General features: G+C 42.2%; 1 protein-coding gene across 3 annotated transcripts in view; it reads left to right on the top strand.

Moving 5' to 3' along the window:
- iqgap2 (IQ motif containing GTPase activating protein 2) overlaps window positions 1–25733 on the top strand; it is a 355835-nt gene that overhangs the window by 226226 nt on the left and 103876 nt on the right. For all 3 annotated transcript variants that reach the window (XM_060835869.1, XM_060835872.1, XM_060835870.1), the window contains 9 exons: window positions 8020–8190; window positions 8500–8583; window positions 8760–8831; window positions 9602–9671; window positions 16039–16247; window positions 16680–16829; window positions 17957–18120; window positions 19009–19233; window positions 22853–22993. In XM_060835869.1, the coding sequence (XP_060691852.1) occupies window positions 8020–8190; window positions 8500–8583; window positions 8760–8831; window positions 9602–9671; window positions 16039–16247; window positions 16680–16829; window positions 17957–18120; window positions 19009–19233; window positions 22853–22993 (1286 nt within the window). The remainder of the gene's footprint in view (window positions 1–8019; window positions 8191–8499; window positions 8584–8759; window positions 8832–9601; window positions 9672–16038; window positions 16248–16679; window positions 16830–17956; window positions 18121–19008; window positions 19234–22852; window positions 22994–25733) is intronic.

The following is a 25733-nucleotide window of genomic DNA, read 5'->3' as shown; positions in this document are numbered from 1 at the left end:
GAGCACAGCAGTTCAGGCAGGATCCAAAGTGCAGCAAAATCGACGTTTCAGGCAAAAAGCCCTTCATCAGGAATAAAGGCAGAGAGCCTGAAGCGTGGAGAGATAAGCTAGAGGAGGATGGGGGTGGGGAGAAAGTAGCATAGAGTACAATAGGTGAGTGGGGGTGGGGATGAAGGTGATAGGTCAGGGAGGAGGGTGGAGTGGATAGGTGGAGAAGAAGATAGGCAGATAGGACAGGTCATGGGGACAGTGCTGAGCTGGAAGTTTGGAACTAGGGTGAGGTGGGGGAAGGGGAAATGAGGAAACTGTTGAAGTCCACATTGATGCCCTGGGGTTGAAGTGTTCCGAGGCGGAAGATGAGGCGTTCTTCATCCAGGTGTCTGGTGGTGAGGGAGCGGCGGTAAAGGAGGCCCAGGACCTCCATGTCCTCGGCAGAGTGGGAGGGGGAGTTGAAATGTTGGGCACAGGGCAGTGTGGTTGATTGGTTCAGGTGTCCTGGAGATGTTCCCTAAAGCACTCTGGGGAGACTGGACGCCTCCTAGCAATGTAGAGGAGACCGCATCCGGAGCAACGGATGCAATAAATGATATTAGTGGATGTGCAGGTAAAACTTTGGATGTGGAAGGCTCCTTTAGGGCCTTGGATGAAGGTAAGGGAGGAGGTGTGGGCACAGGTTTTACAGTTCCTGTGGTGGCAGGGGAAGGTGCCAGGACGGGAGGGTGGGTTGTAGGGGGCGTGGAGCTGACCAGGTAGTCACTGGAGGAATGGTCTTTGTGGAAGGTGGAAAGGGGTGGGGAGGGAAATATATCCCTGGTGGGGTCTTTTTGGAGGTGGCGGAAGTGTCGGCGGATGATTTGATTTATGCAAAGGTTTGTAGGGTGGAAGGTGAGCACCAGGGGCGTTCTGTCCTTGTTACGGTTGGAGGGGTGGGGTCTGAGGGCGGAAGTGCGGGATGTGGACGAGATGCATTGGAGGGCATCTTTAACCACGTGGGATGGGAAATTGCGGTCTCTAAAGGAGGAGGCCATCTGGTGTGTTCTATGGTGGAACTGGTCCTCCTAAGAACAGATACGGTGGAGGCGGTGGAATTGGGAATACGGGATGGTATTTTTGCAAGAGGTGGAGGGGGGGAAGAGGGGTAATCTTTCAAATCCTGGTTTTAAATTTGAATCCTATCTAATGAGCAGAATTTTAATTATTGGGTTAATGTAAAAGAATGATTTGTTTAGGGATATGTTTAGTTGCATTCTCATCTTGTGCATCAATCATAAAAAGCTAACACACAAGGTTAGCAGGCAATAGAGGAACAAATGGAGTGTTGACCTTTAATTCAAAAGGAATAGAATATTAAAATAGGAAGGTCTTGCTACAACTACAGAAGGTACGAGTCAGATCACCGCTCGAATACTATGAATGGTTCTGGGCCCCATAACTAAGCAAAGGTATACTGGCACTGGAGGCGGATCCCAGGACCCATAGAGGCTACTTGAGTATGTTGGGCCTAGACTCAATGGAATTTAAATGAATCAGCGGCAAATTTATAGAAACACACAAAAGGACTTGACAGGGTTGATGTAGAGACGCTGGTTCACCCCACCCTATTGCCATCTTTGGAGAATCTCTGATCAAAGTTCATATTCCCAGAATAAGAAGTTTTCCATTTAGGACAGCTGAGGAATTCCTCCTCTGAGAATAATGAATTTGTGGAATTTTTTACCGCAAAAGTCTACTGAGGCTCGGTCATTAAGTACAGACATCTATTATAAACCGACTGACTCCCACAGCTACCTGGACTACACCTCCTCCCACCCTGCCCCCTGTAAAAACGCCATCCCATATTCCCAATTCCTTCGTCTCCGCCGCATCTGCTCCCAGGAGGACCAATTCCAACACCGCACAGCCCAGATGGCCTCCTTCTTCAAGGACCGCAGATTCCCCCCAGACGTGATCGACGATGCCCTCCACCGCATCTCCTCCACTTCCCGCTCCTCCGCCCTTGAGCCCCGCTCCTCCAACCGCCACCAAGACAGAACCCCACTGGTTCTCACCTACCACCCCACCAACCTGCGCATACAACGTATCATCCGCCGCCATTTCCGCCACCTCCAAACGGACCCCACCACCAAGGATATATTTCCCTCCCCTCCCCTATCAGCGTTCCGCAAGGACCACTCCCTTCGTGACTCCCTTGTCAGATCCACACCCCCCACCAACCCAACCTCCACCCCCGGCACCTTCCCCTGCAACCGCAGGAAATGTAAAACTTGCGCCCACACCTCCACACACACTTCCCTCCAAGGCCCCAAGGGATCCTTCCATATCCGCCACAAGTTCACCTGTACCTCCACACACATCATCTATTGCATCCGCTGCACCCGATGTGGCCTCCTCTATATTGGTGAGACAGGCCGCTTACTTGCGGAACGCTTCAGAGAACACCTCTGGGCCACCTGAACCAACCAACCCAATCACCCCGTGGCTCAACACTTTAACTCCCCCTCCCACTCCACCGAGGACATGCAGGTCCTTGGACTCCTCCACCGGCAGAACACAACTACACGACGGCTGGAGGAGGAGCGCCTCATCTTCCGCCTGGGAACCCTCCAACCACAAGGTATGAATTCAGATTTCTCCAGCTTCCTCATTTCCCCTCCCCCCACCTTGTCTCAGTCGGTTCCCTCAACTCAGCACCGCCCTCCTAACCTGCAATCCTCTTCCTGACCTCTCCGCCCCCACCCCACTCCGGCCTATCACCCTCACCTTGACCTCCTTTCACCTATCCCACCTCCATCGCCCCTCCCCCTAGTCCCTCCTCCCTACCTTTTATCTCAGCCTGCTTGGCTCTCTCTCTCTTATTCCTGATGAAGGGCCTATGCTCGAAACGTCGAATTCTCTATTCCTGAGATGCTGCCTAACCTGCTGTGCTTTGACCAGCAACACATTTGCAGCTGTGATCTCCAGCATCTGCAGATCTCATTTTTTACCAGGCAATTAAAGATTATGGGGGAAAAAAGGCAGGAAGTGGATTTAAGGATTATCAGATCAACCTTGATTTCATTGAATGATAAGGCAGTCACAATGGGCGGAATGGCCTACATCTATGCCTACTTTTAGTCATTTGGTGGTTCCATGACGATGTACATTTGCACCTCTTAACTACCCCTCCCCCAGTGATTTACTATTTCAAACCACCATAAGCTCAGTACAACTGAGATCAGCAAGTAAAGCAGCTCCACCTGAGAATAATCAACAGCAAGGAAAGGTGAAAGTTAAACTGTTACAAACTCTAAATGATTTATTGTGTGGTATCTGACTTACAAAGTTTAATAGTTCTGAAGGGGAGCCATATAGGACTAAGAATGAACTGTGTTGAGAAGGGAAGTTGTATTCATGTTTTATTGTCTGTGCCCCTTTGTTAAAGCCCACAGAACTGCAACATGAACAAAAGGTTATCTCAAGAGACGCTCTGTTCTGTCGTGTTTCCAAGTAGTGAAGTGTTTGTGTTGTATAATCTAATGTTCTTGTAAAGCAGCATATGTCTAATGTACCACAGTGCCATAGAAACTTGGGTTTATAGAATAAAGAATGCAGATATTTGCGTCATTGCATTTCTAGTTTTATTTTTGTCTCCCCGTGTGCTGGATGTTGATGTAATTTTTTTTCCCCATTAAAGCAGTGTTTGTTTTTAATTTGCATGTTTATGTCACCATCTAGTCACATAAGTTTGGATTGAATTACTCACGCTCACTGTGGAGGTTGTGGGGAGAAATACATTTTGTAAGAGCTGTCTGTGCCTATGTAATGTTCTGCTGAATGTCATGGACCAAGGCTACAAGAGCAGGTCAGGCTAGCAACATTGCAGCAAGTAACTAGGCTGCTGACTGCCCAAAGTCTGTTCACTGTCTATAAGACACAAGTCAGGAGATTGATGGATGCTCCCCATCCCGCCCCTGGTATGTGTCTGAATGAATGCAGCTCCAACAACGCATATGGAACACCATTCAGGACAAACAGCCTGCTGGATTGGCACTGCCATCTACAAGATGCACTCCAGCAACTTAATGAAATTTCTTTGCAGCTTCCAATCTCTACAGCCGTTGCCCTTGTCTTTCTAGGGGTATCGGAACATCACCACCTACCTGCAAGTTTCACCCATACCATCCTCGCTTGACAATATATCACTATCCTTTCACTGTTGCTGGGTCAGGATCTTGGCACTCCCTCCCAAAGAGTGATGGGAATGCACAGTGCCGTGTGGATACAGTGGTTCAAGGAGGCAGCCCACCTTCTCAAGGATACACGCAAATTACTACAGATGCTGGAATCTGAAACCAAAAGAGAAAATGCTGGAAAATCTCAGCAGGTGTGGCAGCATCTGTAAGGAGAGAAAAGAGCTGACGTTTTGAGTCTAACTGACCCTTTGTCAAAGCTGAGTACAATTGGTCTACACAGCAAAAGATGGCCTACCTGACGATACGCATGTCCTCTAAATAAGTACAGGTGCACAGTCCTTTATCCGAAACGCTCGGGACCAGCTGGTTTTCGGAATTCAGAATTTTTCAAATTTTGGAATAAGTAACAGTTCAACGGTGAAATTTTAAAAATTCTTACCAAATGGCAGGCTCGCTGTGAGTACTACGGGCCCTAAGACAGAATTGAGGCCTGCCAGTGCTGGGCTGCACCCACCTACGTCACATCTGAGTGACGTGCATCAAGTGAGGGTGGAGTTGGGTTTGCATGCCAAACAACCATGTTAATGAGAAAAAAAATTCACAAAAAAGCCTTAGGATTTTGGAACTTTCAGATTTCGGGTGAACCTGTTCCCAGAAAATTAAACTCTGGTATTGAGTTCAAAACTTCACTCAAATTATTGAGGAGGAGAACTGTCGTTAACTTCAGTCAGCCTGATGGTTGGTTTGTGTTAGAGAATTGGTTCAATTCCACACCAGCTGAGTTACAACAAAGTTTCTCCTCCTCCACCTCTCCCCTCACCTGAGGTGTGGTGGCCCTCACGTTAAGCCATCACCAGAGTGCTAATTGTGGACTGTTTATCATTTCTCTGCTTGAGCATTTGTTTCATTTAACCATTATGGCCACATTTTATAGAGCCTTGTCAACCATATGCAATTAATTACAATACAAAACAGGATCGCTTATTTTAGAGGCGTGGCTTAATTCTGGTGAGTCCTCTTAGAGAATTCTTTTGCTTTCAGCAAATTCAATGAATTTTCTTAAAAACAATTACCTGCCATGCCCCATCTTAAACCGCAACATTGTCATTGAATCAGTATGGCACAGGAAGAGGTTATTTCGTTGAGGAAAGCTATGCAGACTCCCTGCGGAGCACTCCAGTCAGCCCCATTCTCCTGTTCCATCCCTGTAATTGTACAAGTTTCTTTTAAAACTAATTATCATTACTTTCCACTATAGTTGGCAGTAGCAAGTTCCAAGCCTCCTTCACTTATTGAGTAAAGAAGCTATTTGTTATATCGTGCTTGCATCTCTTGACCGAACCCTGAAAACTTGTCTCCTCGTTTCATTTTGTATGAAATGGAAAAACGTTTGCAAAATTAAAAAAATGGAATCTACTCCTCCTAAACAAAGACTAAATTAATTGAATTCACTGATCTGCTTCAAGAAAGTGAGCAATTGGGGGCTGATGGGGAGAGGGCTCCACAGCACAGGATGATCCAAATCTTAATCTTAAAAACAAGGTGCAAGTAAATGTTTTAAAACCAGTACCTTCCACATTCTTTCGTTATATCTTTGTTAGTGCTGCATGTTACATCCTAATCAACACAGCATTCCCACTGTTGGGTCAAGACCCAGGCGCTCAAACTGCACACTTGGCCTTCGATACACACACAAAAACAAGGAGCTGTAATAGGCCACGTGGCCCCTCAAGCGTGTTCTGGTTTCATAAAGTTCGTGGCTGATCTGTTTGTAATGTCAAATCTACATTCCTGTCTACAATGATAAGTTTTCACCCCCTGGCTTAACGAGAATCTGCCCATTTCTGCCTTAAAAATATTCAAAGACTCTGCTTTTGCTGCCTTTTCAGGACGCAAGTTTTTTTTTAAAAAAAAAATGGCCCTCTGAGAGATACAGAATTCATCTTCATTTTAAACAAATGACGCCTCGTTCTAGATTCTGCTGTTAGCGGAACCATCCTGTCCGCAACCAAACTCTTAACACCCCTCAGGATCTTAAATGCTTTAATCAAGCCTTTGCCTCTAGTGTAATAAAAGCAGAAAGTGCTGGCAGCATCTGTTGTTGTTTTGAGTCCCATGTGACTCTCCTTTGTAACTGAAAGGGGCTGAAAAGTTAATAGGCTTTTATGTAGTAGATAAAGCGCGTGAGGTGAAGCAAGTGGGACAGATTGTAAAGATATCCAAGGTGAAAGGCAAAGGAATACTATTGGTAGTAGAGAAATGTTATAGGAAGAGTGCGTTTAATGTTAAGCATTAACAGCAGAACTAAGCTCTACTGAGAGCAAACCCAAACAGGACCCTTTGTGGGGGAGGTGGTATTCTTAAAATGGCGGACAGAGATCGTGGAGTATTGGAACACTGTTTTGGTCCCCTTAATTGAGGGGTTTAATTGCATTGGAAGCAGTTCAGAGAAAGTTCACTGGATTAACTCCAGAGATAGAAGGTTAGTCTTATGAGGAGCAATTAATCAGTTTTGGCATGTGCTTGCAGAAATTTGGAAGAATGAGAGGAGATTTGATTGGGGTATTCAAGATGCTAAAGGGGATCAACAGTCGATGTAGCTCATACCTCCTGTGGAGCAGTTTAGAATAAGAGGTCATGGTTTTAGGTTAAAGGGTGGCAAGTTTAAAATACAGATGAGGAGGAATTACCTCTCTCTCGAGGTCATGGATCCGTGCAACTCTATCCCAGAGTATGGGTGAGCAAACAAGGTGAAGAAAAGTGGAGTTGAGATTGCCTACTCCTGCTCCTAGTTTGTGTGTTCTAATGGTTGTCTGAAGTTTTGAATTCTGTGAAGTCCTGAATGATGTAAAGTCCCAGAACAGGCAATCCTATGTTGTTCTCTTTAAAATGATGTGGTGTCTTCAATGTAGGGGAGACTGCATTGTGGGCAGTGAATACCTTAGACTAGATTGAAAGAGGTACAAGGAAATCTCTAAAAGGTGTGCTGGGGCATTGACTAATGAGGACAGATGAGGTAAAGGACACATGCAAAGTACCCTCTGTAGTTACAGGGAGGGGTAGTTATGAGTGATAGAGGAGTGGAAGGTACAGAGGGAATTGTCACTATGGAATACAGACAAGGAGGGGGGAGGTGGGATGTGTTTGTTTGCAGCATCACGCTGAAGATGGCAAAAGTGACAAAGGATGATCCTTTTCATGGCTGGCGGGCTGGAAAGTATAGCAAAGCGGGGAGGGGTGAAGGCAGAAGTGCAGGAAATGGGTTGGAAACAAATGTTGGGCCCTGTAGAGCACAGTGGGACAGGATCCTCAGTTGAGGAAAAAGCAAGATGTATCGAACACCGTGTGGAAGATAGCACCTTCCGAACAGATGTGAAGGAATGGAGAAACTGAAAGAATGGAGTGGAGTGTTGTCAAGGTAATTGTAGGAATCTCTGGGTTTGCAAAGGACATTATTAATGTGCAACTTATCCATAGAAATCGACACTGAGAAGTTAGAGGGGAAGGAACAATAAATTGTGACCAATTGGAAACAAAATTTGATTAATGCTTCTAATTCCACATCAGAGCAGGCAGCAGCACCAAAAAAGCACCGAGAATGAGCCCAATAAGGCTTTAAACAATAAATGTTCCACATACACCCCCAAAAAGACCGGCATAATTGGGACCCGTAACAGCGTCTTTTATCAGTAAGCTGAATTAAAGGATAAATTGTTCAATGTGTGAACAAGGTCAGTGTTCATAGACACACAATACATTTGATGGTTGATGAACTCATGTGCTTTTAACAACCAAGTGCATTCGCTTGTCGCTCCTGAAGATGCCTATTGCTTGGTTTCTCCTTCAGGATACCACTGGCCGAGTCACAGCTGATTACCACCGTGAGCAGCTCTGGTTAGCGAAGGAGAGTCAGATTATCTGTCTGCAGGCACGAGCTAGAGGTTACCTTGTAAGAAAAGCTTACAAAGAACGATTGAGCTACCTCCACAAACAGGGACCTTCTGCCATCCGCCTCCAGGTGAGCTCATACATTCTTATTCTTGAGCATTAAATGCTTTAAGATAAATGCAGAAAAATAAACTACAGTAACATGACACTGATTCATTTCTCAAAGTAACTGTTCACATATGCTAAACTATTTTATCATTTCTTTGACAACAGAGCAATTTTTTTGCTTTTTTAGAATTCACTCCTCTCAAGCAATACATTAAAAATTTCCCCAGGGTGTATTTGTTGGACAGATTTGTAAATGGGGTGGGAGGAGTAGAGAATTAACTAGTTTGTTGAAGAAACCGGTTTAATCAGCTCCATGTTTTGTTTTGTATAGTCTTCTTGGAAAGGATATAAGCAAAGGAAAACTTACAAGGACCGGCTAATGGTCCTGCAAAACAATGTTGCAGCTATTGTTAAGGTAATTTTATACTTAGTATGAAGAAATCAAAATTATACTATGTGGTAATTCTAAAGACAGTTTTATTTGTTGTAACTCGAAGTCACGTAAGTCATCTGTAACTGATATTAATTTGAGAAGCAGACACTTGCCTGTTGATCATATTTTTAAGAGACCTTTGGTACCTGTTTCAATAGATCCAGTCTTTTGTGAAGATGTGGAAGACTAGAAAAGCATATCGTGCAAGATGTCAGTACTTCAAAGATCACGTGAGTTACGTCCACATTTGGAATCTTAATTTGATGTGACCGGTAACCTTTTCTTTCATGATGTTCACAAGCCTGACCCGCCAATGAGGAAACCCATTTTGTGCAACAATCATCTTTTGCTCTTGTTCTAATTGTCACTTAATGAAGTTAAATCCTGGACTGGACCACCTTCACTTTGCAGCAGACTTTCCTGTGTTTCCTCGACAGTGCATAACCTTTTGGTTCCCCTGTACCCAACCTTGCTGGGAGGAAACTTTAACTAACCTTAAGACTCTCCAGGAAGCTACCTGCACCATGGTGCTGGGGAGTTCCAGCTGGTCTGGAACCTGCTCACGCCAAAATGGCTGGTGCCAAGAATGGGATTAGGAAACTGACATGTTGGTATTTTCAGACCCAGGATTTGCCAAGCTAGTGATAGGACCAGAAGACCCTTCCCCGAGTAGATGCAAGTGTTTCACTGACCCCCCAACCTTAAGAGTCCAAGGGAATTCTGATTTTCTCAAAGGTGATCACATGATGGAATCGATTATCCTGTAGTGGGAACATGGGCTGAAAAGGAAATCAAAAGCCATGGAAATGATTCCTGATACTAATGATTCCCATAATGATTTGAAGTTCTGACTGTTAACAGTGGTAACAAAATTAGAACAGAAATTTTAATGTTTAAGCAATTAATGATGTTAAACTTGTATAGTAAGAAATAATTTTTTCTGAGTCCCTCAGTTTAAAACTGAGTAATTACAATTAAACTGTATTTCTGCTTCTCTCAGACAAAAGAAATAATTAAAATCCAGGCATTCCTAAGAGCAAATAAAGCTAAGGATGACTACAAAACTCTGAGTGAGTATTTTAATACTTCATGTACTACATTTGAGGTTTTTCTTCAACTTTGTGAATCTCAATCTCTGCTACAATTTCACCATTTTCCTGTTGCTGTTCTCTTTATGATCTCACTTATGAATTGTGGTTGAGATTAGGCTGGTACCCATGCTTAGGCTAACTGTCTGCCAGTACAGTTTGCAGAATGATCGGTTTCTGAGCACATGTGCAGAGAGCAAGTGGAACATTGTGTACATGAGCTGCATCTGGAATTAATGTCTGATAGTTAGACATTGAGATTCCATTCAGCTGAACTGCGAGTGACCCCAGAGTCTATTATAACTGTGCCAACTGTGGGTTGATCTAACTGTGAATAGTGAAAGCAGAATTATTATAATGAGGCAGTCATCTATATCAACAGTTCTGTATCGTAATTCTTCATTTGAAGAATCCAAAGACTGAGTAGGAAATGGGAATTTGAGTCTGTTCTGATCAATGTCTGTTTATAGGTGGTCAAATTATTGTTCACTTAAAAGGTCTGATATTTGAGTTTTAAAAAGAAATGTGAACAGGTGTCCTCATTGCTCTTTTTTCGTTTCTTTCTTCCTTCCCTCATCCTTGACTCCCTCATTACTTCCTTCAGCTTACGTTATTTGGAGTGTAGGAAAAAGAGTCAGCAAATTAGCAGTTTGAGCCTGTTCCATTTTTAGATCACGGCTTTTCTTAACGAGTGAATGAATTAGCTTTACTGTCACATGTACTCATGAATACAGCAAAACGTTTACAACTTGCTACTCACAGAGCGTACCAAGCTATCTGTTCATTAACTTCATTTAGCTGTCACCGCTCCACATAACTTAGATTTTTCTTTATTTCCCGATGATTGATTGATTGTCTTGAAAGTTTCAAATATCCCAATATTCACTGCCTTTTAAGGCAAAGAATGACTGATTCCTGCTTCAAAAATTACACTTGTGTTTTTCAGATTGAAATATTATGATTAGTACTGCACGTTTTGATTGACTGGAAACTTTTGTTTTTCTGGACACACATTCACTGGAATAATTTTTCTTAGGTGATGAGATACTGCAGTAGTTTGAGAATGGCAGGAGAAATGCTTGGAATGAGTAACCATCCTTCAGAATTCTCAGTTAATCTTATCTAATTGCTCGTGAATGCAGTTACAAAGGGGCTTAGATTTAAGGTGATTGATAAAAGGACTACAGTGACCTGAAGAAAAAGCATTTTCATCCTGACGGTGGTGAGTGGTTTGATGGTTGAGGTAGACACTGACAACTCATTTAAAAGAATCCATGATCTGCACTTGAAGTGCTTTAGCCGACAAGGATGAGATGCTGGTATGTGGGATGAGAATAGGTGGCTGGTTTGCTCAACTGGTACAGATATGATGGGCTGAGTGTCCTCCCTTTTGCTGTAACTTCTCTATGGAGTGAAGGTTTATGTGAAGGCTGTAGAAGCACTGAGAATATGTATGATATAAGGCTTAAGGAATCTGATGTACATTTGGACACTTTATATGAGGATGAGTTTTACAGGCAGTTACATCCTGTTACTGTAATGCACCCCTGGAGAATGTTAGAAAGGATTAGTTCCCATTGTAGTAAGCAGGTGGGGAGAAATTTCACCAAATAAGTTCATGCTAATGCTGTTTGAGAAGTTGTGAAGACATGAGGAATCAAGGAGAGAAGAGAGACTTGTTTGAGCTTCCTCGAACTGAGTGGGAATGCAGAATAGCTTAAGATGAAAAGGAATGCAACTGTAATAGAGGATTGTATAGTTAAGGGAATAGGTACAGTTTTGATTAGATTAGACTTAGATTAGACTCACAGTGTGGAAACAGGCCCTTCGGCCCAACAAGTCCACACCGACCCGCTGAAGCGCAACCCACCCATACCCCTACATTTACCCCTTACCTAACACTACGGGCAATTTAGCTTGGCCAATTCACCTGACCCGCACATCTTTGTGACTGTGGGAGGAAACCGGAGCACCCGGAGGAAACCCACGCAGACACGGGGAGAACGTGCAAACTCCACACAGTCGGTCGCCTGAGTCGGGAATTGAACCCGGGTCTACAGGCGCTGTGAGGCAGCAGTGCTAACCACTGTGCCACCATGCCGCCCATGCCGTTCTCTGCTCACAACACAAATCCTGAAGGCTGTTATTTCCTAGTGCCAGAGTTAAGAACTGCATCCCTGGGCTGGAGCGGAGCTTTGAGTGAGAGGAGAAGGATTCAGTTGTTGTGGTGCATGTGGGTAGGTATTACCTGGGTAGGACTGAGAAGAGCGGTTCCACTGTTGAAGATGAGCAGTCAGGGGCTATGTTAGAATGCAGAACCTCAAGCTAGATTACTACCTGAGCTATGAGCAAATTAGTAGAAGATGGATCAGATCAGAGTTAAATGCATGTTTCAGAAATTGCTGCGGGATAGGGACACCAGGTACCAGAGAAAGGCTGAGCTGTTCTGACAGGACAGTCATCACCTGAATAGTATTGTGATCAATGTCCTTACATACCTCATAACTAGGTCTGTAGAGAGGGCTTTTAACTATGTGGTGTGGGAGGATTAACAAGAGAAGAAATTTGGGAAGTTAAAGGCAAGGCCAAAGTTCAGGGTACCAGTATGGATAACGATAACTAGAGTGTAACTGGAAGTGCATAAAACTTGAGTGCATCAGCAGTCTGGTCAGAGTAGGGGAAAATAAAGCTTAAGACTAACCTGGGGAGGAGGGTTTGGGTGAAGGGGGATCCAGAAGTCTAAAGACGAAAGTTAAGACCATGGAAAAGCATGCTGACAGGCTGAATTGGAAGGGAGTAATAGAGCCTTTAGTGCATCAGACTATAAGGCCCATGTAGGGAGTAGAGTCTTAGAGACCTTCAATACAGAAACAGACCCTTCAGTCCAATTCGTCCATGCCGACCAGATATCCTAAATTAATCTAGCCCCATTTGCCAGTGTTTGTCCCATAGCCCACTAAACACTTTCTTTTCATATCCCCATTCAAATGCCTTTTAAATGTTGTAATTGTACCAGTCTCCTCCACTTCCTTCAACAGCTCGTCCACATACACACCCCCTTCTGCGTGAAAAAGTTGCCCCTTCAGTCCCTTTTAAATCTTTGCCCTCTCACTTTAAACTTATGCCCTCTAGTTTTGGGTTCCCCCACCCTGGGAACGGATCTTGCCTCTTTACCCTATCTCTGCTCCTCCTGGTTTTATAAACTTCTGTAAGGTCACTCTTCAGCATCTGACACTTCAGGGAAACTAGCCCCATACTATTCAGCCTCTCCCTATAGCTCAAATCCTCCAACCCTGACAACGTCCTTGTAAATCTTTTCTAAACCCTTTCAAGCTTCACAACATCTCTACTATAGTAAGGAGACCAGAACTGCATGCAGTGTTCCAAAAGTGTGCTGACCAATGTCCTGTACACCTGCAACATGACTTCCCAACTCCTATACTCAGTGCACTGACCAATAAAGGCAAATACTCCAAATGTCTGTCCTTCACTCTGCTACCTACCTATGACTCCACTTTCAAGGAACTATGAACCAAGGTCTCTTTGTTCAGCAATACTCCCCAGGACCTTACCATTAAATGTATAAGTCCTGCTCTGATTTGCTTTTCTAAAATGTAACACCTCACATTTATCTAAACTAAACTTCTCTTTGTTACTACTTCAAACACTCAATTAAAGTAGTATTTTTAAAATAATTAAAGTTGAAATCACTTATTCTGAATGCACAGAGTGTTCACAATAAAATAGATTACAAAATGACAAAAGTAGAGCTTATAATTTTTATATAGATATATAAAAGGTTTAAATCGAATTGCATTAGAGGGAGAGAGTTTGGATTGTACTTTGTGGGCTTCTCATACCACAGCATAAATGTCAGGGGCAAGCCCACCACCACTTAGTTGATGTGTCCTATTTTAATTTTTTCAGGTAGCAGTCCTTTAGTATAAGGCCGGATTATCCATCTGCAAAAGGTCACTGATTTAGAGCCTCCCTTTTAGATAGTTTATCATTTCATTGGCTTTGTGGATTGTGTCTCTTCACTGAATGTGTCAATTATTGTCTCCGAAATTTATATTACTCTGTTTCTTTAACAATGTAGAGTGAAAGTGTCTCCACCATTTTACCTTTTCATGTATAACATTATATACACATTGGCACTATATTGTTTCTACCCTATTATGGGACCCACTTGTGTATTGTCCAGCTCGTTCTGTCAGGTTGCCTCCTTCGATTGCCCTGACTCTGTGTTCAGCAACATTGAGCAATTCTCAGCAATTTGCACTGAGTTTCTGGGCCTGTCATACAATATAAATTATAAACATTTCCTTCCCCTTAAGGAAATTTCTTATTTATAAACCCAGATTTGTTTTGAATTTCCTCAGTTTTGTGTTTAGCGAAAAATCTTCCATGTGGAGCATAACTGAAAAGTATTTTGAAAATTTCAATAGGTGTGTTAGAATTTGCCACCCTTGCCTTAGAATCTGATGAAGGATTGACCTCCTTAAAATTAAGTGTTTGGTTAGTCAGAATCTCCCTGTTATTTGCTCAGTTGTTATATGTATAATTGAGCAATTGTCAATGATGTTCGATAATTGATTCAATTGTATTACAATAAGTCTGATATATAACTTACTGTAAGGTACTGCTTTAAAATAAATTATAACACAAATGTTGAGAGATTTAGAAGGGAAGAAAATTTTCTTAATTTTGTGGAACATGTGTTGGATGTAAATGTCTTGTGGAAACCAGTGCCTGTTAAATTAACTTGTTTATTTTCTGTCTGGGAGTTGGCTATGTTGGCAAATGATATGACTTTGAAAACCCGTTAGTGCAAACTGCTCTAAATGAATTAATTTAACTGCAGCCAAACCTTTGGATAAGTACACTTAATTAAATGTTTAAAACATCACCCGAATTGCTGGGGTGAGTGTGGAGGAGTCAGAACAAATGCTGTGTACTTGTTCTTTACTTCTGGCCAGAATTAACTGTATCGTCATCGCTACTGAATCCTCCCAATGAATGATTGATAAATAACAGGATTAAAGGTAAAAAAGTGTAAATTCCTGAAGAGTTGAAGAATTTTTGGTTGCGTGTGTATGCCCTTCAACATCATCTAGGACTGGGCTAATAGGTGTTAGGTGACATTCCTACCTCGAGTACCAGGAAATAATGACCAGCAGTTACAGAAACTGTTCGCCATCATCAATATCCCAGGACTCATCACTGACCAGAAGCTCACCTGGACAGACCTTAATGTTGTGGCAGCTAAAGTAGGGCAGAGAGTTTAATATGCTATGTTAATGGACTCGCCACCTGATTTTCTCCCACGTACAAAACAGCAATGTGATGGAAAATGCTCTGCTTTTTTGGATGGGTGCAGCAGCAAAGATGTTTGAAGCTCGACAACATCTAGGCCAAAGTATTCTGCTTAGTTGGCATTTCTTCCACACAGATAAACACCCACTCCCTTCACAGATTGGTGCACTGTGGCTGCAGTTTGTATTGTCTACAATAAAACCCTTGTCGAGGCTTCTTTTGGCTGCTGCTCCTAACCCTGTGACTATCAGAGAACCATCGCCTGCAATTTCCTCTCCATGTCACCCATCACTCCTGACTGTAGACATCAGTTGCCCACTGTGGAGTTGAGCTTAAATGACTCCATACTGACAACTTGAATACAGATTAACCAGCTGGGGATTTATGAAATCCAGCAACTCCTATCACTTCCTGGCACCAGCATTTATTTACAGATAGTTTTAAGCTATGTTTAAATTCTCCAGCTGCCGCAGTGAGATTCGGTCTCATTTTGTCTCGATTAAAAGTGCTATTTTCAGGATCAGTAGTCTGATAGCAAGGCTATTACACTGCTAAAACTTTGTCAAGTTATGTATTTTTGAATTTAGTAAAACTTTGAATTAGTTGGTTTTCTGTGGTATGGTATTTTTCTTTGTGGTTTGAATGTGCAATTGCCCTTTGAATTATTATGCTTTAATTAAGAACATCTCCTGTGGTATGATACAGAGCCAGGTGAACTAAAGGTTTTCCTGATTTAATCTAAATGGACTGATCTGAGCATATCAGTTTTAAAGCTCTACAATTAGCCACTTTTTGTAGGCTAAGCCATTAATGACCTTCACTGGAGAGCATGTATATCAGTGAGGACAGGAACTCCTCAGCTGTACATTTGTCCTAATGGAGGGTTTGTGCAGGACTGTAGAGGGTAAATTGCTGCCTTCGAGGGGGAAAAAAGCACAAGGAGTAGAGAGAAAATAAACTAATTTCATTGGAATTATTGCTTCAGTCTGAAAGCACTGTACTTTCTAGTTGTGTGTTTGTTTTTCCTCCTTAGTCAGTGCGGAGGAGCCCCCGCTGAATGTTGTACGTAAATTTGTTCACCTGCTGGATCAGAGTGCCTTGGACTTCGAGGAGGAGCTGGAAGTTACAAGAATAAGGGAGGAAGTTGTTACCAAAATCCGATCCAATCAGCAGCTGGAGAAGGATCTCAACCTAATGGACATTAAGATTGGGCTTCTTGTGAAAAATAGGATAACATTACAGGTCTGTTTCTCTCTTATGTTCTTCCAATGCCAATTCTTGCATTCATAAACTTTCTCCCACCCACTGCTGCTGTCTCTTCCCCCTCCACTGACCCTACCCTCCTCTTGTTCAACCTCATGATTCCATTCCACACAATTACCGCATTATCCCATCTTCTCTCCACACACTCCCCTCCCCTTTTACAGCATTCCTCACTGTGTAACTGTCTGAGAAAGCGATGTTTCAATTACTGTTCTGTATAAGTTTGAAAGTAAGGGGCACTATTACCTCGCGAAGAAAGTATTTGTGCCATCCTTTGGACCAGATGAAGGAATAGAAATATTAATTCAATGGATTAGTAACATGTTTAGCAGCAGCGGTACAATCCAGTTTTGAGAAGAGTTCCATCTCTGAAAACGCATCACATCTAATCTTTTCCCATTTGCCCAACAGGATGTGATTTCCCACAGCAAGAAAATGGATAAGAAGAACAAGGGCCAAGCTATGGAAGTCATTTCGGGTGACAAGCAAGGACTAAAATCACTCAGCAAGGAAAATAGGAAAAAACTGGAAGCATACCAGCATCTCTTCTACTTGCTTCAGGTAGCAAAATGGAGAAAATGTTTTTGAAGAAGTAAATTATAACCTAGACCAACAGGAATTCTGTATGGCTGGTCTTTGTTTCGATGTTCAGATTTTCTGGACCAAGAGACTCGTTCCTTTTGTGGGTGTAAGGTTCGTCTTGGATTGTTTTGCAGTTACCACAGGAATGTGGCTCCATGCCATTTGTGGGCACTGATTGTTTTCCTATCCACTACCTCAGCAATGAACAACTTGCTCAATAGTGTTTTCTAAAAACAAAAAATGGATTTTGTCATCCTGTTGTAATTGGTTGAGCATAATATGAGCTGTCACTTCACCATTATCCCTTGTAACTAGTGCCAGCATCTGATCAATGATCTCAGCAATTGGATTTTGTTTTATTCCTTGCCTGAACAAGTTTGGTTCATGTGGCAAAAAAGAGACTTGAGCATCTCTGTGCTGTTGTTCCGTGATAGCAGTTGCCAGCTGGTGAACTGTGGAATCAGTCTCATCAAACGCAATTTGATTACATTGCATAGCTGATCCAAATACTGCTTCCATTCCATCTGACTATCATGATGTTGCTTCATAAATTTGCGTAACGTGTTTAGCTACCTATGCCTATTCTCACAAGTTCTGTGGTATCAACATCTCCATTCAAAGATGTCTGCTTTAAATTCTGCTCTCAGCTAACGTTTTGTAGTTAGTTGCTTCCATTTTATTTGAACTGTGATACTTTAACTGGTGCCACCAAATAGGTAAAGATCTATCAGCTGACTTGGACACACTGCCTGCGGATGTTACAAACTGACAACACCTAAAAGTGTATTGCCCAGATGCAAGAAGAGAATAAAAGTAAAAAGAAGCCTCAAATTCACTTGATTAAAAACTTGTTTTTTTAGGTGTTAGATGTTGGATAGTGCCTTGGCAATTCTACATGAGAACAAATGGGGATTGGCACCAGTACTTCTTGAGCATGCTTTAGCATCTAGCTCATGGCGGGAATAGCACCAGTGTTGTCCTACTCAGCCTGCAGTTATGCACATGACCAGGAGGAAGTTTCATAAAGAAGTGTTGAATTATGTTTTTGAGTAATAATTGTTCATAAGGCTAAGCCTTTGAGCTAATGTTTCTGTTTTCCATCCCAGACAAATCCAACCTACCTAGCCAAACTGATCTTCCAGATGCCTCAAAACAAGTCAACTAAATTCATGGATACTGTCATCTTCTCCTTATACAACTATGCATCAAACCAGCGAGAAGAATATCTGCTGCTAAAACTCTTTAAAACTGCTTTGGAGGAAGAAATCAAGTATGTTGGCTCAGGGGCTCTTCTTGGGAAGGTCACTGGACTCGTAACGTTAATTCTGCTTCCTCTCCACAGATGCTGCCAGACCTGTTGAGATTTCCCAGCAATTTCTGTTTCTGTGTGAAGGCAAAAAAAAAATGGTTTGGCCATGAACCTTTTTCTCCTTTATAAAATTTCCCTTGCAAAGAAACAATGAGCCTACAATCATAATGACAGAACTAAATGCTCTCACATATGAGGAAGAGGCTCTAAACATGTTTACTTCCAAACCCCCTGAAACTAGCAGCTGGAAATGACTAAAAATGACTGCAGACACTAGCCATGTAACTTTGATTAATGGAACATATTTTTTAAAATAATCTTATAAACCAATTGAAGTTGTAAATAAAATTAGGCGCTTTATACCATATGATTGCTGTCATGTTCCTTGTAATTACAGTGCAAAATACCATGGACTAAAAGAAGGAAAAATGTACACTGGCCATAACTATAACTTGTTTTAGCATTATGGATAAAAATCAGAAAATGTTCCTTTTTAATATCAAGGCAGAGAGAATGGCTATCTATTGGTGACACATGAGCATTCAAGTATATGAATATGTATGCTATACTGCAAAATGAATTCTTAATCACCGTAGTTAGCCAAAAGCAAACTGTAATAGCTTACCATCCCTTAATGTTAAAGAATAAAGTTGCAAATCTAAGATATTTAATGAAAAGTGACCAAATGTTGTGCAATATGATTAAATATTTATCATTTGAAAATAAAAGTTCAGAAGCAAGTGCTTTAACTGAGTTCTGAGAATGTATGGGGTAGCTTTTCTTTGGCGAAGGCGTGAATTAAAGCTCTTAAATTCTGCACATGTTTTGTCTTATGTTTACTAAATACAGGTCTAAGGTGGATCAGGTTCAAGATATTGTCACTGGAAACCCCACGGTCATTAAAATGGTGGTCACCTTCAACCGTGGTGCACGTGGACAGAATGCTCTCAGGCAGCTGCTTTCTCCTGTAGTAAAAGAAATAATGGAGGATAAAACTCTCACGATCAATACAAACCCAGTGGAGGTATATAAGGCCTGGGTAAATCAAATGGAGATGCAGACTGGTGAAGCCAGGTTGGTAACATAATTGACAAATTAATAATAGTCAGCTGATAAGTGTGTACAAGCTCACCTTTTTGATAGTTTTATTGTAATAGAAGAAATTTACAGCACAGAAGCAAGTCATATAGTCTGGCCCATATCAAGTCATATAGTCCATTCTATGTTAGCTCGTCAAATAATCTTAGTATGGTTATTAATCCCGTTGTATACATATAGTGTTCAAACTTTGGGACTCGAGCCATGTTTCCTTTTGGGCCTTGCTGGATGTTGGTTACCTGTTACTCATCTGGTGTCAACCCAAAACCGATTCCTGGCATGTGTTATGCAACCTTTTCAGTAGAAGCTTCAATCCATCACTCCCTGAATTAGTTGGATTACGAAAAGCACGTTCCAGGACAGTTGCTGAATGCAAAACAGCAGATACAAATGGATGGGATAAATTCCATAATGTTGTAAAAGTTGACCAAAGCCCAGTGAGAGAACGCTCTGTTTTTGCACAGTTGCAGTTTCCAGGTGCTAGACTGGGTCAAGGGCAATCAATTAAAACTCCTTTGTGTTCCTCTCTTTTTATGTTATCTTTCTTTTTTTTACATCCCATTTTTTAATTTAAATTTTCTTACTCTCCGCTAAGAGTCAGGAATAACTTTCTGTGCATCTGTTTTCTGTATTACACTGAAGAAAGGTTAGTTCAGCAATGTCATTTAGGGAAGGATATCTGCCATCCTTTCCTGGTCTGGCCTACATGTGACTCCAGACCATAGCAATGTGATTGATTATCAACTGCACCCCCATTGTGCCATTAGGGATGGGCAAAAAATACTGGCCGAGCCAGTAACCTTCAAATCTCATGAATGCATTTTTAATAAAAGTTAAAAATTACTGGGAGGAGATTTGATAGGGATTTTTAAAATCGTGAATGGGCTGGATAGAGCAAATGGAGAGAAGCTATTCCCACTCATTTTAAAAAAAAAAGGATCTGCAGTGATATGCCAAGGAAGCAAGGGTTACATGAGAAAAAAAATTATCTCACAACGAGTAGTTAAGGTATGGAATGCACTGCCTGGAAATCTTGTTGAGGCAGGTTCAGTTGAGGCATTCATAATGGTGTGTATAGTTCTGGGGCAAAAACAGGAGGTTGGCACTGAGTAATTATGCTTATTTGAAGAGCAGGTGCAGGTATGATGGGCTGAATGGCCTGTGCCGTAACAGTTCTGTGGTTCTGAGTCACTATTTATAAAAACATTAAGCCGATGTAATGAAGGCTTTGATTTATTTCATTGTGTCAGGAAAAACATATTATCGAAATCATTACAAAATTGTTTACTTTAAGTTGCGTACTTCACCTGGTCTTTAAGTTAATGCCTAGAGTAAGTCAGCTTTAAAGATTAATGAGGATGTCATGCTGCAGCTCGGTGTGCTGTCTTTAGAGTGGAATTTTAGATTGGAAAACCACAATATTGTGGTCAAATTCACACTGCATCAGGAACAGTAATTCAATCGCAGTTTGATCTAAATGGGCAGACAGTGGCCAGAGGGATGCGATCACTGTCTGCTTAAAGATGGCAAACAGGCCTTCGAAGTTGGAGTGTCAATAGCAGGTCCTCCAGCATGATGGGAGCCGCAGTCTGCCAATGTAGTGAAGGGCAGCACGATGGTTCAATGGTTAGCTCTGTTGCCTCACAGCTCCAGGCACCTGGGTTGGATTCCACCCTTGGGTGACTGTGCAAACTCCACATGGACATTCTCTCCATGTCTGCTTTGGTTTTCTCCCACAATCTGAAGATGTGCATGTTAGGTGGATTGGCCATGCTAAATTGCCCACAGTGTCCAGGAATGTGTAGATTAGGTGCACTAGCCATGGTAAGTCTGATAGGGGGAGTGGGCCTGGGTTGCTCTTCAGAGGTCAGTGTGGACTTAATGGACCAAATGGCCTACTTCCACCTTGCACAGAATCTATGAAACTAATGAAGACTGAGAGCACGAATGCCTCCATTTTGAGACATCCACTTATATTCATTGTACATTTCATTTGAAATTACAAATAGCTATAAGCTGCTAGCCCCCACATCCTGTGGAGGACCAGTCCCTCACTAGATTGGCTGCAGCCAGGTGATAATGGTGGAGGTAAGGGAATGTCAGTGAACCCTGGAGTACTGCACACCTCCCCCGCACCCCCCCCCCCCCCCCCCCCCCCCACCCCCGATCTGCCAACAGGAGACTGCCTGCAGACATCTGCAGCACTCCTGATTCGGTGATTGAGGTGGGTTAGTGGTTGCAGATGACAGACATTATAATTGTTGCGTCATTTGAGGGAAAATACTTGTTGCCAGATATGCAGAAAAGTCAGCAGCACACTGGCTGACTTCATGAAATTCTACATCTACCTTTCCTGTATTTGTGCCTGTGTATCAGCATTATAACCTTGTCCCATGTGTTTTGAAATCTAGAATCCATATACAGAGGAACTTCGATTATCCAAAGGACATGGGTGGGGAGTATTTCGCTCAGTTCATCGGATGTTGAATAACATAAGTCACCACATAACAGGACCTTGCGTTGTTGTTTGGATCATCTGAAATCACTCCCCACCCCTATCCGCTTTCCACAAAGACCATTCCCTCCGTGACTACCTGGTCAGATCCACACCCCCACAACCCACCCTCCCGTCCTGGCACCTTCCCCTGCCACTGCAGCAATTGCAAAACCTGTGCCCACACCTCCTCTCTCAGCTCCATCCAAGGCCCCAAAGGAGCCTTCCACATCCATCTAAATTTCACCTGCACCTCCACAAATGTCATTTACTGCATTCCTTGCTCCCGATGCGGTCTCCTTTACATTGGGGAGACTGGACGCCTTCTCGCAGAGCGCTTTAGGGAACATCTCCAGGACAACCGTACCAATGAACCCCACTGCCCCGTGGCCGAACATTTCAACACCCCAACCACTCTGTTGAGGACATGTAAGTCCTGGGCTTCCACCGCCACTCTCTCACCACCCACTGCCTGGAGGAAGAACGCTTCATCTTCCGCCTCAGAACACTTCAACCCTAGGGCATCAATGTGGACTTCATCAGTTTCCTCATTTCCCCTTCCCTCACTTCACCCCAGTTCCAAACATTTAGCTCAGCACCGTCCACTTGACCTGTTCTACCTGTCTATCTTCCTTCCCACCTATCCGCTGCATCCTCCTCTCCAACCTATCATCTTTACCTCTTCCTCCATCCACCTATTGCACTCTTAACTATCTTCTTCCCAGCCCCATGCCCCTCCCATTTATCTTTCCACCCCGGAGGCTTCCAGCCTCATTCCCGATGAAGGGCTACTGCCCGAAACGTCAGTTTTCCTATTCCTTGCATGCTGCCTGCCCTGCTGTGCTTTTCCAGCACCAGTCTAATCTTGACTCCTCTGAAATTCAGTTAATCGAATGCTGGATAATCGAGGTTCTTATGTAACCCGAATCTCTATTCTCATGTACTTCAGTTAGGAATGGGTAGATAATTTCACTCAAATTATTGAGGATTCCACACTCTGATTCAGGTTTTTTCTCTTTTCAATAATTCATTTACTGGTGTTTCTAATCAAAGCTATGAATTGCATGCCTAAGGAAATATTACATTGTATTGCATTTGCAGCAAGCTGCCATATGATGTCACAGCAGAGCAGGCCTTGTCACATACAGAAGTCAAGACAAAACTTGAAACCTCAATGCACAACCTGCAAGCAGTTACCGATAAGGTTCTCACGTCCATTAGCACATCCTTGGATACCATTCCGTAAGTAGCTTATGTCTTAGAATCATAGAATGTCAGCATCCACGTGGAAGTCTTTAGCCCATTAAGCCTATTCTTGGAGATGTGTGAACAAGCTTCCAGTTATACCCATTCTCAATCTCTATACGTAGCAGATGGGTTCAGAATTGAGATATTACATAGAAACAAATATTAGAAATCAGTGCAATTGAAATTTGTTTTAAATATATCAAAAATCATTGTGCATTTTTGTATTTCACAGTTATAAACTGCAGTTGAATTTGTGTCCATAAGTGTTGACTTGGCTTTTGTATGCTGCAACCATTAAATTTAAGCAAAGTTTGATAACATTTCCACTCATTGGACACTGATTTTGTTTAAAATACAATGCCAGCTTCAGACTTATGTCATTGCCAAACTTGTTTGCAAAAAGAAAGTGCCCTGAAGGTATTTTCATCTGTATTTGCTTTTTTTTAATGAATGGTATACACTGACACTTTCTCAATTCCTATAGTGACTAGATTCCTACATTCCCTACTGTGTGGAAACAGGCCCTTCGGCCCAACTAGTTCACACCGACCCTCCAAAGAGTAATCCACCCAGACCTAGTCCTCCTGACTAATGCGCCTAACTCCATAGGCAATTTAGCATGATCAATTCACCTAACCTGCACATCTTTGGACTGTGGGAGGAAACTGGAGCATCCAGAGGAAATCCACGCAGACGCAGGGAGAATGTGCAAATTCCACACACAGTCACCCGAGGCTGGAATCAAACCCGGGTCCCTGGCGCTGTGAGGCAGCAGTGCTAATCACTGAGCCACCATGCCGCCATTAGCATTTCTTTACAAACTGAGTCACTTGTAATAAATGTTTCCAAGATCATCAAAATTAAAAATCTGTTTGAAGATCTTGAAATAATCATTGTGGTTCATTCATTTCTTGGTCCTAAAACAAGGATCACAGATTTTCAATGTGTTATCTCACTCTGGATAAGCACCTGACGGCATCTCATGCTTTTGTGAGCTAGCCCCAGCGGTCAACTCAAATCAGCCATTTTAAAATATGGGGCTGAAGTCAGAACGGGGTGCTCTTGCAATATTTCGTCTACATGCCATTATCAATGAATGTTCATGTTTAACTTTCAGCAGCAAAACCATACCTATCTTCAATTGGGCTTCCTATAAATGAGCAATGCACAATGCTGACAACCCCTCATTAGGCAAGTTGCCAGTTTATTTAAATTAGTCACATCATGTCCGATTTGTCCACATGTTTAGACATGCACTCCAAGAATGGCACCTATTCTGCACCCGAAATTGGACTCGAACCAATTTTATCATCGTCCTGCTTATTAAGCTGTCATTGAATTAACAGCTACTTGCCTACCACTCTAGCTTTTGATTCTGAATTCATTGATCAGTTATCAATTCCATGGAATCATTTGGTCTCAAGCAGAAAACATAAATTCGTGAACATTATATCGAACTGTAGATCCTGTTTTCTTAATTCAAATGAAACTCTGGAGAGCTTTATTGATTTTCATCTGGATTTCGTTTGTGTTAGATACCTATGTACAAGTTGATTAAATGTACTTTGCTCAGGTTTTTTTCCTCTACTCTATAAAACAAAAGACTGATTTGTCCTTAGCAGCGAAAGTAACAAGTGTTATAGAGCAATTTGTACTGGTCCTGCTGCTCATCTGACATCATCTCCTTTCTTCCCCATTCTCACCCATGTTACACTAAACCATAGTTTATTTTTCTATCTGAATTATTTTTTCAAATGTTGTGATTATGAATAAATGCATGCTTAATTTTAAACTAAGACTCCAATGTATGATTCTGGTTTGTGTAAGTTGCATTTTCTGCTAATATCAACAGGAACTGATGGTTAGCTATGAAGTGATATTTGTTATAACAGACTTAAAGTATTAATGATAATGTGTGGTGATAAAGTCAACATTCAGAGACTATCAGCAAATATTTATGCAAGTATCTACAAATGCATAAGTTGATTAATGAGAAACCAGAATTAATTTGAGGCTGGTCGTTTTTAACTAAAAATTACTTTTTATGTGACCAACTGCAAAAGTAAATGCATGTAATCTGTAACAATTTTCAGATTAGATTTGATGAGCTTTTGGATTGATTGACATTTAAGAAAAGTTTTGACATTTTGAAATCCCAATGATTTGTGTAAAAACCTGGTTGATTGAGTAAAAAACTCAATGTATTGGAGTAAATGAATGTTGCTCAGGTTAGACAAGGGTCAGTTCTGGATTATTTTATCCACTGCATTCCTTCAATAAAACATGCTTAGTCTTGTTCACCATACTTGAATTCCATTCCTGTACAGGCCATAAAGGTCCCGTCTTCTGTACTTCACCCCTCAGCTGAGCCATGTCATCTCTGGTTAAACTCTCCACCACTCCTCCCTCGCTCGCGCGCTCTCTCTCTCTCTCTCTCTCTCTCTCGAGAGAGAGAGAGAGAGAGAGAGAGAGAGAGAGAGAGAGAAGTCCAGTCATCCTCTGGGACAATGGTAACTTTACCTTTTACCGGTGGTAGCTAACAATTAAAATAAAATTTAGTTCCAGCTGAGATGTATCTTCCCAGCTGGATAATCTGCATGGAGTAAAAGCATCACACTAAAACTCTCAGCGTAGAATCACAGAAATGTACAGCACAGAAACAGACCCTTCTTTCTAACTCGTCATGCTGACCAGATATCCCAACCCAATATAGTCCTACCTGCTAGCACCCAGC

This window comes from Hemiscyllium ocellatum, chromosome 2 (genome assembly GCF_020745735.1).
Source record: "Hemiscyllium ocellatum isolate sHemOce1 chromosome 2, sHemOce1.pat.X.cur, whole genome shotgun sequence".
Classification (NCBI taxonomy): domain Eukaryota; kingdom Metazoa; phylum Chordata; class Chondrichthyes; order Orectolobiformes; family Hemiscylliidae; genus Hemiscyllium; species Hemiscyllium ocellatum.
This window is presented reverse-complemented; position numbering and strand designations above follow the sequence as displayed.